At 40.2% G+C, this 14,069-nt stretch overlaps 1 protein-coding gene across 1 annotated transcript in view; it reads left to right on the forward strand.

Annotated features, from left to right (window-relative positions):
- GALNT8 (polypeptide N-acetylgalactosaminyltransferase 8) overlaps window positions 1-13,172 on the forward strand; it is a 21,937-nt gene extending 8,765 nt beyond the window's left edge. Inside the window, exons 5-12 of the mRNA XM_010007181.1 lie at window positions 71-242; window positions 2,214-2,411; window positions 5,174-5,288; window positions 8,202-8,387; window positions 9,462-9,599; window positions 10,399-10,494; window positions 11,095-11,262; window positions 13,002-13,172. Of these exons, the coding sequence (XP_010005483.1) occupies window positions 71-242; window positions 2,214-2,411; window positions 5,174-5,288; window positions 8,202-8,387; window positions 9,462-9,599; window positions 10,399-10,494; window positions 11,095-11,262; window positions 13,002-13,172 (1,244 nt within the window). The remainder of the gene's footprint in view (window positions 1-70; window positions 243-2,213; window positions 2,412-5,173; window positions 5,289-8,201; window positions 8,388-9,461; window positions 9,600-10,398; window positions 10,495-11,094; window positions 11,263-13,001) is intronic.
- The last annotated feature ends 897 nt before the right edge of the window (window positions 13,173-14,069 follow it).

Genomic DNA, 14,069 nt, shown 5'->3' on the forward strand with positions numbered 1-14,069 from the left:
TTTTTTTTTTTTTTTTTTTTTTTTTTTTTTTACATTACAATGTGGGGGCTGGTTTTAGATGATCTGAAAGGACCTTTGGAAATACACATGAAAAATTTCAATGCAAAGCATCCTGCGCTGCTGAAGATCATCAGACATCAGAAAAGACAAGGCTTAACACAAGCCCGGATCTCTGGCTGGGAGGCATCAACTGCAGATGTTGTTGCAATTTTGGATGCCCATATTGAAGTGAACAGAGCATGGTAGGACAATGAAGGTTGGGTGGTTTCTGAAGTGGATAGAGGGAGGTGAACAAGGAGTATAACTATGTAGCTGTGCCAGATATCCCATACGTGGTTCTCCTTTCTGGCCTTCCTTGTGTTAATTAACAGTCATTTATTTCTGAGACGAAAAGGGAAACAACTTTTTGAAATACGTAGCAAAGCAGATGGGTAACACTGGGTAAGCTGTGAGGAAGAGAGAAATGCCTATCTTGTCTGTACTTTTATTACATTTATAGGAAAAGAAGACTTCACGCAGAGAAAAAAATGTAAGAATTATGCAGATGATTTAGTTGCATGCCAGCAGCTTTGGCCCTTTATAAGTATATTAGACAGCCATAACATCCAAAGACTTTTAAGGGGTTGGATTCTTTCAGCTTTGGATAATATTTGTTTACTGTTACTTGTTAGTTTGAAAGTGCATTGGAGCTCTGTAGGTCTATTTTTGCAAAGACAGACAAAAAAAATGGCTGATGATGGATTACCTAGGATTATCATTACCTAACATTCTGTTAGGTAATTTTGTCTATGATACTGTTTTGTGTGAAATCTCTATGTTCTCTCCCCTCTGGGTTGTTGAATTCAATGGCTGACTTTTGACTATGTTGTCTCACTTTCTGGGAGCAGGGTTCTTCTCCAAGCCCTTCTTAGGCCAAAATAGTTCTTTGTGATCCAGATCTCTCCTCTCTTGATAATGCACTGATACACTCTAGCTCTTACAGTCTTAAAAGTAATACTGAAATCCTTTAGTCAAGGCTTTCCAGACTTACAGAAATAAGCTGGGTTGTCAAGAATATGTATTGAGAGATAAGGACAGTTCCTCCAGGCCTAACCCAAGGGGTCTAGCAAAAAGGCTGTCTCCATAGGAGTCAAATACTCTCTGACCGGGTTCTTTTAGATACTTCACATGAGGTGGGTTTAATGTATTAATATTACATGTAACTTTTTAAAAACTTTTGACCTTACACAAGGTTTTTGGTTTAGAAAAGTGACACAACAATATACTGAAATCACAGTGCAAGCACAACAGAGCATTTGCAGTATACCACAATACAAATGTGATTCACATTGCCACTCTCTATATGCTCACCGTCAAGATGCTGGGCATCCCTGGTTGCTGGGATGGAAGGCGTAGGTTGAAGCCATCTCAAGTACATGGCTCTCTTTGAAATTCATTTTGCTATGTGTTCAGTTTTTATACTCTGTCTTGGGCTGTGCCACAGATATGTTTCCCCCATGTTGATCCAGCTGGCTTGGGAAAATAATACTTTCTGTTGATGATTTTAGGAAGGCCACGTACATAACCAGTTGCCCCACTCAACTCATAACACTGTTTAGTTTCCCACAGAGGCCATCCTCCAGTCCCCTTAGTGCAGGGACAAATTCAGCTTCCTTCACTGTCATCACCACCTACATTCTTCTCTGACCTTTTTAAGCACATCATCCTTTCCTATCTTTTCTGAGCCTTCTTCCATTGTAGGGATTCACTGATCTGTCACAACCCTTCCCTCATGCAGCAGCTGTGCCATCAAAGCATGGGGAAAAGAGTAGGAATTATCAACCTCAGGGCTTACAGCACCTCTCAGGGTGTCCTTCCCTTCCTTTTCCTTCCTTCCTTCTCATCTCTTAGTGTAGATAGTGAAGACTCCCTGAAGCCTGCAGAAAGCAGACCCAGATAGCAATAAACACAGCAAGTTACATGTGAAACCTATGGCTAATATGATTAGTGGCAGTTAAAATGCAGAAGCTGTCTAATAGGTGGGAGAACTGAGCAATGGCATTAGTAATTTGGGCTACTAGTACTCCAAGACTTGACATATAACTTTTGGTAGGGACCAAAATCAATGACTTAAAAAACATTAGGTAACCCAGTTTTAGAAACAGGTGGTAAAATCTGGTATTACTCATTAGATCTCCACTTTTTCAAGCTGAATAGACTGTTAATTTTGGCAGGGCTGAACCTATTCTGTCTCGGATAAAAGAGGATCGCACGGTCATAGTATCACCAGTATTTGACAACATTCGTTTTGATGACTTTGAGCTTCTCCAGTATGCAGTGGCTGCAGATGGATTTGACTGGGCCCTCTGGTGCCTTTATGAGCCTTTACCAGCTGAATGGTATGCTCTGAAAGATGAAACAGCTCCCGTCAAGTAAGTAAGAATAACATTTGAGAGTGAGTCAAGATACATGATATGCAACGTAGAGCTAGCAGAGGGAAGATGATGTTTCATGGGTGGTGGCATAGATACCTAGGAAGCACATTATGTCTAGATAGCTGGTTTGAAAGTGTGAGTTCTTTAGCAGCCTTGAAAAATCTCCACACTGGTTGCAGAGTTGTGTTACAGAATCTGCCCCATGCTGATACTTCTGTCAGATTTTTAGGCAATCTGAGTCATTGATTTTTCTGTCTTATGTTCCTTAGCTAGGAGTGTAGTAGTGATATTTATTGGCTGTACAAGATGAACTGTGGTCCCTCTCCATGCTTGTCCAACAACAGGGAGTGAATCTCACAACTTTGCTGGACAATTGCATGTCTGAGCTGCGAGGACTCACATGGATTTAAGTTGTCTGGTTCCTTCTTTGGAGTTGTTGGAGTGATATATGATGACAGTGATCTTGAGCAGCCTTTTACCACCCTTATCACTTGTGTATCACACAAAAGCAAGAGAAAGGCATGAACAGAGCACACACAGGTTTTATAGTTGAAGTGACACCTTCCTGCTAGGCTCAGGATCCAGTTTATCTGCTTCTGTTCTTGCTGCCTTATTTAACTGCTGAGATTACTTTATGTACTATGTTACCAGCAGCCATCTGTGCCAAATATATAAATGGATTTTTCCTTGTTCTACCAGGATGTCAGGTGTTGACTGTCCCTTAGCACTTAACAGCCATCTGTCAAACAATATCAAAAAACCTAACAAGATATATGATCTGCTAATAATAATTTTCTAGTTCTACCTTTTTTATTGGATTTACGTGGCAAGCTTTTGGTGGTGGGGGAAGCTGCAGGAGTGACTTCTGTGAGAAGAAGTGAGGGCGTACCCCCATGTTGAACACAGCCTGTTCCAGCTGACTCCAAATGGACATGGTGCTGTCCAAAGCTGAGCAAATCAACAGTGTTGGTGATGCTACTGCAACAAGACAGGGTGAAAAATGCTGTGCAGCAGTTGTGAGTGAGAGCAGTGAGAAAGAAATACAAGAAAACCAGCTTTGCAGACACTGAGATCAGTGAAGAAGGAGGGGGAGGAGATGCTCCAGGTGGCAGAGCAGAGATTCCCTTATGGCCCATGAAGATCATGGTGAAGAAAGTTGCCCCTCTGCAGCATGTGGAGGACCACACTGGAGAGATGTTCACACAGCAGTCCGTGAAGGACCCCACAGCAGAGCAGGTAGATATGCACTGGAGGAAGATGCAACCTGTGGAGAGCCCAAGCTGGTGCAGACTCTTGGCAGGAACTTCAGCCTGTGGAGAAATGCTCAGGCAGGAGCAGCTTTTCTGGCAGGAACCACAGCCTGTGTGGGACTCACACTGGAGCAGTCTTCTGAAGAACTGTACACTGTGGAAAAGGACCTATTCTGGAGCAGTTCTTGAAGAACTGCTGTCCATGGCAAGGACCCATGCTGGAGTAGCTCATGAAGGACTGTATCCCATGGGAAAACCCTATGCTGCAACAGGGAAAGTGTGCCGGGAGGAAAGAGCAGCAGAGATGAAATGTTATGAACTGACTAGAACCCTCATTTTTCAACCCTGAGTTCTGCTCAGGGCAAGGGGAAGAGGTAGAAGAGTCAGGAGTGAAGTTGAATCTGGAAAGAAGGGGTGATCATGGGAAGGTGGTTTAATTTTGGTTTTGTCTCTCTCACTATCCTACTTTATTTTTAATTGACAATAAGTTAACCTAGTATTTCCTCAAGTTGAACCCATTTTGCTGGATATGGTAACTGGTGAACAACCTCCCTGTCCTTATCTTGACCCATGAATTTTTCAACCTATTTTCCCCTGTCTTGCTGGGGAACAGAATGAGAGCAGCTTTATGGGCACCTGGTGGCAGCCAGCCCAGACTAACCCACCTTATTTATATAAAGGTCTTTAAAATTTACTGTGTAGATCCTGAGAAGTAAAAGCACTGTGAAAATATTAGAAAATAAAGTACTGTGTTTGTCAGGTGGGATGGCAGATTTCGTCATGAGTGTACTTCTACACCTGGTAGGCGAGCACTGGAGATAAGGCGGCACAGATAGCAAGAAGGAAGTGGGGGTGAAATTGACACCTGTATTATATATACATTATATAGTGTGCTAATGGTTTGGGAAGAGAATGGAATGAAGGCAAGCCACATGTAGGTCAAACAATGCTTCATGGAGCAGTGTCCACAATTCTTGGGCTATAGAGAATGAGTATATCAAAAGAGCACTAAATCCCCTTTAAGTCCCATTTTCCCTTCCTCTAAGGTGGATCCACCTACAGTGGTATTGGTCTTGCCAAACAGTTACCTCTCTTTCAAAACCTCAATTGTCAGCAATTCCACAATCCCCACTGGCAATGGATTTTAGTGTTTAAGTTTCCTTAATATTGGGTAAAATTTAATAATATCCTACCTAATGCTTACTTGCTGCATTATAATTTGATTTCTTCTTATTTTAAATATGTGAAAATTGTTGTTACATCTCCTTTCAAAATGGATCTAATTCTTTATAGAAACTAGATCATGCTTTTTAGCCCATTGAACAACTTTATTTGCTGTTTTCTGGATTCTTTAATGTTGATCTATGTGTTGTCCTGAATTAAAACTGTTAATCTCTTGCGTATAACCAGAACCCTTCTGGGAGTTCAAGATGTGATATGTGGGTAGCTGATATGACTTTATTTCCATCATTATTGCTTCTTTCTAATTTTACTTGTTTGATTCTCCAGGAGCCCATCTATAATGGGGATTCTTGCTGCAGACAGGAAATTTCTGGGTGAGATTGGTGTATTGGATGGTGGAATGCACATATATGGAGGAGAAAATGTGGAACTTGGCCTAAGAGTAAGCTTATTTTTACCTCTTTTCAGAAAAAACAGCGAAAATTAGTACGTGTTGGTTTGGTTTTATTAAAGCACCCAGGTGTCTGATTATTGCCAAAAGCATGGATTAATATTTCAAAACAGTTCTGGTTTATTTTGGGTATTAAAGGCAGGTGACAGGTTTCCAAAAGTGTTTAATGCTCATCACCAGGCTTTTACTGATATTTCTTAATGATTTTGAATCCTGACACAGAACCTGCTTCCGTGCTGAAATACTGAATCTCACGAGATGTGTTTCTCTGCAGAAGTTGAAGGTGTAAGTCTCTTAGCTCTACAGAAGAATACAATAAAATAAATTCAAATGAAGTTCTGCATTAGGAAAAAAAACCCCAAACAAACCAAAACCTGAAAGAGTTCTGTCTGCCCTAGAAAGTAATGTGTTCTTCAACTTTGGCTGTCTTAAAATCAAGAATGCAGGGCTTTCTTGTAGGTGGTTTGTGTGGTTTTTGGTTTGTGTTGGATTTTCTTGCTTGTTTTTTTGTTTGTTTGTGTTTGGGGTTTTTTGTTTGGTTGTTTTTTTTGTTTGTGGTTGGTTGGTTTTGTTGTTTATGGGTTTTTTTGTTTTGTTCTATTTTTTTCCAGAATAATAACATAGTGCTTATCTGTAAAGAGAAAAGATGGTAGGACACAAAACTTATAAACCTGTTAGCAAGACTTAAATATCTAGGGAAAATGGGCTTGATTGTTCTCTTTCTCTGTAAATATGAAAGCTAAGGGGCTTTCAAAAAAGCCAATAACCCATTGCAACACAAACATGAGAAGGAGGTACTTCATTCTTCCAGTAGCAGACCAGACCAACACACCAGGAGCAGAGCTCCTTCTAAAGGGTATTATGGATGTTAGAAAACTTGTAGTAATTTGTGGAGACACTGAAGAGTTATGGAAGAAAAACCTACTCAGAGTTAGCAAACAAAAGTGAATCATAGGGATTTGCAAAGTCTACTGACCTGAAAATGACTGAGGGGCTAAGAGAGGTAAAGTATGTATTTGTCTTGTTCTTAACCTTTCCCAGAAATAAGTTTGCAGTCACTGTGGGATACAGAGTACTAGGGTAGATCAACCACTGGTCCCATTTTGTCCAGCTCTTACAGTTTTTTTGTTGTTGTTGTTATCCATTTGTAAGGACATAAAAGATAACGTGGACAATATACACTGAACAAATCGTGTGAAAGAGTCTGGGTTGTTTGTGTTTGGTTTTTTTTCTAGAACAGGATGGCATACTTTGTGCAAAGAAGAAAAGCAGCAGTAATTAAGAGAAACATGAGGAATAAGCAGCTACAGAGATGTAAGTTAGGGAATATCCAACCAGAAAAGAGCTGGTAGTAACAGACTGCAGGAATCAAAAGTACCATGCAGCTGGATGGGAAAGGGTGGAACAGATGATCCTTCTCTTCTACTGCTGAGTTCTCACCCAGAGTTGAGTTTTGAGTTTTGGGACCATACAACAGGAAATATGTGAAGAAGTTGAATAATCTGAAGGAAAGGGAACTGAACAAATACTGTTCCTGAAATACGTGACATTATAGCAGACATAGGCCCAAATTACATCTTTTATTGATTTATAGAAGAGATGATTGAGAGGAAATATATAAAGCCTTCCAAGCATTCTAAATATTATGTTAAGCAAAGTCCCCTGTGTGTGAGGCACCACACAGAGTCACGTGGATGTATTAACTTGGATTTATGCTATACTGGAGATGGTGACACATTTTTCTATTATTCGTGGTGATCATGGCCAAAGACCCCATGCTTCAGATTCTGTCTGTGAGACTGAAATGTCACATGTCACCACCTCATGACTTTGGAGGCAGTTTGTGAATTAATATTTCAGTTTCGTTGAAAAACGTTTACACTTTCTTCTGTATTGCCCATTCACAGTGGTGCTGTTGTTTGACTGTTCTGTAGTAATTTGCAGAAATGCTGGAAGTCAAAACAATGGAGAATCAGTTCTGTTGAAACACAAATCTGCTCTGAAAATTGACTGCAAAAAGCAGTATTTAAGATCTCTGTTTATTTCCATCCTGCAGGTTTCTTGTCTCAAATCTGCTTACTTAGCACACAAGCAGCCTCTTTTTATTTTCTTTAGCCAGCTGCCAGCTCTGGAAAATTTGATGTGAACATGTGAAGGAAGTCTATAGCACAGAATAGAGCATTGTGTGGTGATCCCCAAACTAGGAAAATAAATCTGCATTGTGCCATTCCAGGTGGACTTGCCAGCTTGAGTTCAGTTCTGAATAGCTGCTTGCCTTTGGAAGAGCTTCCACCCTTACACTGGTTCATGTAGAGTCAGATTGGGTGTATTTGTTCTGGACCTTCAGTGCTTTTGAAGCACTGGTTGTAGCCTGCTTAGATATCTCCTTGAATTCCATGCAGGTATTTTCCAGGAATTTGTTGCATTTTTTTCTTTCTCTTGAGTACTCTCCAGTGTGTAAGAATTTGAAGGATCAGTTTTGCTCTTGTTCCAGGCAATGTCACTGTTTCTGAAGGGTTCAGGCCCATCAGAACCCCAGTATTTAGCAGTCTAGCTCATAGTGAGATCAGCTGGAGGCACGTGCCAGTTTGCCTCATTGCATTTATGCCAACTGAGTCCCTTGCACAGGAAACTGGTGGGTAGTTTTGTTACCGGTGATGTCAAAGGAAAAGAGGAAAGAACACGTCCTTCCTCTCTTGGAGCTGTGTTAGGGCTACACATGGTACAAATGAGAGGTATTGAAAACTTACTTTCGTTCACTTAAGCAGGAAATGGAGATTTGGATGTTGAGGGACTTGCAGTTCATCTGGCAAAGGAGTGGGAGGATCAGGAAAGAGGGCACGTTACTAAAAAGTGCAAAGTGTTGCAAGCAACTTCACCTCTAATTCTTTCTTCTTGCCCTAGGCCTGGCAGTGTGGTGGTAAAGTAGAAGTGCTGCCGTGTTCAAGAATTGCTCATTTGGAAAGAGCTCACAAGCCTTACTTACTGGACTTGAGCATCGCAGTCAAACGCAACGCCTTGCGGGTAGCTGAAGTGTGGATGGATGAGTACAAGTACATGGTCTACTTTGCATGGAACCTTCCCATTGAGGTGGGAATCCAAAGTCTAGAGGTGGTCAAATAAAAGCACAAAAAGCTTGTGTAGTCGCACAAGAAGAGCGTATGGTCGCACAAAAAGAGTGTGTGGTCACACAAAAAGGGTGTGTGGTCACACAAAAAGGGTGTGTGGTCACACAAAAAGAGTGTGTGGTCACACAAAAAGCCACAGATCTTCAGTATTTCTGAGTATGTTTTTAACTTTTCTCTAGCACAAACTGTTGAAGATGCTGGAATTGTAAAGACCAGGTCTTTTGAGTATTGATAACTTCAGTGAATAAAAAAACCCCTGCATTCATTTTCCCAGCCTGCACTTAAGTGGATTTATGAATATTTCACAAAGGAAGAATATCCTCCCACCTCTTTGTATTTCCTTGAGTAGATGTTGAATGGAATTTTTCATCTGAAAATGCTAGTCATTACAAACCAAACCCTTGGTAGAAATACAAGGACCAGTTTTAGCACTGAATGATACTTGAGTAAAAGCTGTTCATCTTGAATGACCCCTTTCCTCTGGGGGTGTATTTGAAATTCCTAATCTAGCTTATTCAGGTTACAGACTACATTTTACAAAACTGCTGAAAGACAAGTTGTACACTCCTGTTGGGCTGATTTCTGTCAAACGTTCTTGCTAAAGCTCTTCCACTTCGCATAAGAAATTACACAGTATTGGAAACAATAGTTTGAATCTTGATAGCTCCCATATGACATGAGTGTCACAGTCAACAGATTATTGACCAAACTAAGGTTGTTCTCAAGCTCTGTCATGTTTTTCACTTTGAGCTAGATTTTTTGGTCAGTATGAATCTTGCTCTTAGCCATGTCTACTTTTGATATTCTTTATCTTTCTGAAGTCATAACATGTTAGTTTTTCAGTAATTTATTGATGCCTGTAGGAAAACACTGTCTGAAATTCTGAAGCTTAAAAAAATGTACATTTAAAAAAATCCCAACAACTTTTAAAAATGTTTAATGTTATGAATAAACAACATGGAGAAATGAATTTGTGTTTCTCCCTAGTTTCTCAGACCACCTTAAACTCCTGAAATTATATATGTTGTTCTTGCAGAATCCCGGAATAGACTTTGGAGATGTTTCTTCCAGAAAAGAGCTAAGAAAAAAACTGAACTGTAAAGGCTTTGACTGGTACATAAAAAACATTTATCCTAATTTAATATATCTTCCCAACATTGTTGGCTATGGAACAGTAAGTATTGAGCTGGTTTATTTAGAATATGAAAGAATTGACACTACTGTTCTGAAGAGCTGTTGTGAACACTGTTTTGCTGATTTTGCTGATGCCTTTCTTAGAAACTTCAAAAAGATTGTTACACATCTTTTTAGACACTGAAGCTTTCTAAAGTATTTTTCATGTTAATTGTCAATATAAAATTTCTAAACTGTGGTTATGGTGTGTGTACTGCTGGGAGCACAACAATAGTTTGAGAAAGTGCTTAACATGCATTTTTTATTCATCTATTGATCAACAGGAATGGATCAATATCTTTTTGTAAGGCCCTGAAATTTTCAGTGGAGATTTTTCTGCAGAGATTAGCAGGATAATTTGGAAAGCATGCAGACATGAATCAAAGTAGCATATAATACACTGGAAGTCAGGCTACTGATTGTGAAAGACACAACTAATCATTCAGGCTGCAGTGGCTTCTTAATATATTTTCTAGACCCAAGCTTGCTTACCTTGTTGGAGCTGTGCAGTGATGCTCACCTGGTCGGAGTTGCTTGGTGACTGCTGACATACTGCTACATGGCATAATGTCAGTGAGTCCCTGAAAGACCTTAGATTTGCTTTTATTTTTTGCTGTGATGAATAATTTCTACCAAAGTAATCTGAGATTCTAAATCCATACTGTATCTTTTCATTCCAGATTTGTTCCAGAGCTCTAAATAAACTGACTTTGCTCTCAGGACAGTTTCTAAAATTTGCAGTGAGGTGTTGAAAACAGGATTGCTGTTCTTCATAGTAAATTTCCTGTTTAATTCTGCAGATGAAAAACACCCTGAAAGAAGATATCTGTATTGATCAAGGCCCTGTCCCTGGAAACACACCAATTATGTATTCCTGTCACGCATACTCACCACAGGTAATGCGAGCAACGGGTCAGATCTTCACCTATGAGCTGTTGCTAACTGTTCCTTTCCAGCCTCCACAGGACCATGACATATGCACTTCAAAACTATTATCTCTGTGCTATCTAAAGGGGTATCTTAACCTTTATTTTGTTAAATTCTGCTCCCCAGTGCAACTGCCAGCAGAGCAGGTTCCTCTGGAGATCTAAGTACATTAAACTAAGCTTTGCAAAAAAATTGTGAGACCTCATGTTGATACTCACTGAGCTTGTTTATTGATGAATCTTGTTGACTGGGATGAATAGGAGAGAGACTGAGCTCTTCCTCACACCTCACTGCCTGTCCTATCTGTAGGAGGGAAGCAAAATGTGACTATTCTGTTGTAAGCATCTTGTTGTTTTTGTTTTGTTTTGTTTTGTTTTTTTTCCATTGGAGAGCTGAAAGATATTGCATAGGGTCAAATTGATCCTGGTTTCATTACTGAGAGATCAGTGAATGCTGGTGCTGTACATCTGATACCTCTAAATGTCAGTTTTGGAACTGTGTGCTATCATCTGCTGATGAAATTTCAATGGTACCTTACTTCACTTACAGTGGTGTCACCTTGCTTTCAGCACATCTTTTATCATAGCACCGGAGAAATATATGTAGGAGGATTACATGCCCGACGTAATACAGTTGATAGATGTCTAACAGACCCTGGGAATGGGGACCTGCCCGTTTTAGAGCAATGTAATACAGCTCTGAATAAAGGCCTGAACCTCTACTGGGATTTTAAGCAGGTAGGTAGATTTCTATATTCCCACATTTCAATAAATTTTCCCATTATAACGAATGGGTAGATGCTTCCCTTGAAAAGCAGTTTGCTTCTGAATAACGTTGCCCCAGTTTCAAGACTTGCAGGTGCAACTTCAAGAAGCTGATGGAGTCTTCAGGGATGTGTGATATTAAAAACAAGGAATGGTCACACAATTAAAGCTGTCTGAGTTACCAGAATTTAACCAGTTCTCACTTATTGTCTGAACTATAACCACTTTTTTTTTTTTATTTGTCTTTCAGCCTTGGTGGAATCAGATGGTTTAAGCCTTTTGCTGAAGGTTTTAAGTATTTTAATTTTTAGCTGGGCTGAAAAAAAACAGTCACTTGCTCTGTTATCACAATTCAGCTAATGGGCAGGGCATGTGCAAGCCCAGTTGGCTCTATTGCTTTTGATGGTCTGACTATACATTAGGAACTCTCTGCACTGTATACCTCCTGTCTTCCCCAACTCCTCATGAGACCTATTGGGCATAGGGAAAAAGCAGGCTGATGCCTTGTCCTGCTCACTCTCTGGTATTGTCTTCTGTACCAGAGTCTCAGGATGGAAATCCTTAGTTGGGGATCAGGCTCTATTCATCCTTTCAGACCTTAGGTTACAGCTGGGGATCAGAGCCTCTGTGCCCTGTGCACTTTTCTCTCTTTGTGCAGATTCTATGCCAGCCAATGCTGACATGCTTAAGATCCCAAGGGATACTTTCATCATCCATATTCATATTCAGAATATACAGAATATAATGCTAGCTTGGGCAGCAGCAATAATGATGGAGGGAGAGGAAGGAAAGGCAGCCATGCAGCTTCTCCTCTCTCAGACAACTCAAACCTTGTTAGTTTTATGTAATTTTAAATCAATTAATTTTACATCTAATGCATGGGCCTACTTATTGTATATCTCTCTCAGGGAAAAACTAAGCAGGAGGCAAATTTTGTGAGACAGTGGTAAAGAATAGAGGAATTGAATTGGTGAACCAGAAAGTTTTCAGTGATATGCACCAAATAATACAGACCTACATGGCCTGCAGGGATTCCACTAACATGGGGCTTCCTTTATCTTTAGTCTGGTCTGTAGCTACAGAACATAGACACTAAGTTCCAGGAATGTTTCCAGAAGATTTAGACCCACCTTAAAAGTAAACCTTCAGCTCCTTGTGCACATCAAGCATTATCACAGAGAAACAACTGGCTGCCTGAAGCAATTATTTAAGATCCTATTTGTTCTGGAGCCCAACCCTTTACAAAAAAATCTCATCTTCCTTTCCAGCATGATGAGTTGACTTGACCACACCCCATTTCCAGTAATTGGTACTGAAATATTGACTTAGAGATAAGAGACGAATATTGTCTTAACCTGTTACTAGTTTTCTTCTTTCAAAACAGGATGCAGTATTAAAATTTACTTATATTACTTTTTGAACTCTAAAAAAAAGACCCAAACATCCCCCAAAAAACAAACACCACCATCCATCTCTCCCAATTCCAATGAAACTGCCACAAAATAAACTTCCAAATATATTTTAATATGCGTTGGGGAATTCCATAAGCTGTCATGCATCATCAGCCCGAGGAACATGCAACATTTTTATTTCAGGTCTATGACCTATTAGTGTTTCTCAGAGACATTTATAGAGGCCAAGAAAATGGCTTCCTGACTAAGTACTATGTTTATCATCCCTCAGATTCTCTCATATATCCTTTCCTTTTGTAGGGGTCATCTGTAACGAACAGGAGAACTAAAAGATGCCTGGAAATCACATCAGACAATGCAGCTTCATACAGACTTGTAATGCAGAACTGCACAGGGCAGAGGTGGAATATCCAACACACGGTTAAGGACTGGGGAAAGACAAAGGACCTGGAACAGAAGACACAGCACTGAAACCATTGCCTAGAGGTTTTTGGCTTGAAAATTGCTACGTTCACACTGCAGCACTGAAAGCAACGATTCCAAGAATTCGTTTACACAGGACTTTAAAATGTAGTAGTTACTAAAGGAGCTGTGAGCTCCTGCAAAGCTGGACGTTCATCTCATCATATTCTTGGGGCATCACTCCCCTGAGGTTCCTCACTTAGGAGAGAGATTATCTTTACTCCTTTTTGTTAAATCTCAGAGTATTGCAACCCACTTGAGTTCCTTACATTGCACATTGGAAGTGCCTGTCTTAGCCCATTAATGAAAGACCAGTGCAAGGTCTCTCACACTGGCATGTTGGTTAGACACGAAAATTCAGAAGAAACAAAACTGGGTCTGACTTGCTCTTGTACACAGAGTTTATCTCAAGCTTAACTGGACCTTTTTTTGGTCTTGTGTCATACAGATAAATCAAAATTTCTTGTCAAGACATGCTGATGCTAGTGGATGAAATTAAACACAACAGCATTCTTGTCCTTCTGCCCCTGTAATTGGCCCAGACAATTCAGTTTCTCAGTGAAGTTTATTAGATTGAGCAGTGTGACACACTAAGGCTTTTTTATGTTTACCTATGTGACATTGTCTTGTGCTAGCCAGCTCAAGGCGTGGCTGAAGTCCCCTTGGAAACACGAGGGTTCAGCTCAGTGTTTTCTACAAACTAACACAAGGCTGAGGTACCAGCATGTATCTATGGAAGAAACTGAGTACAATGTGGCATGAGTTGCTACTGGAAGGCAACTTCCAGTTAGACATGGTATGAGCTCTTGTAGAAATAGGGTTTGGCAGAACTGGCTGTCCTGCTTCTACAAGTGACCTCTCATATGACCTATGCTTATTTGTTAAAGGGAACTCCTGTAAAATAAA

This window comes from Chaetura pelagica, unplaced genomic scaffold, assembly GCF_000747805.2.
Source record: "Chaetura pelagica isolate M959 unplaced genomic scaffold, ChaPel_1.0 scaffold211, whole genome shotgun sequence".
Classification (NCBI taxonomy): domain Eukaryota; kingdom Metazoa; phylum Chordata; class Aves; order Apodiformes; family Apodidae; genus Chaetura; species Chaetura pelagica.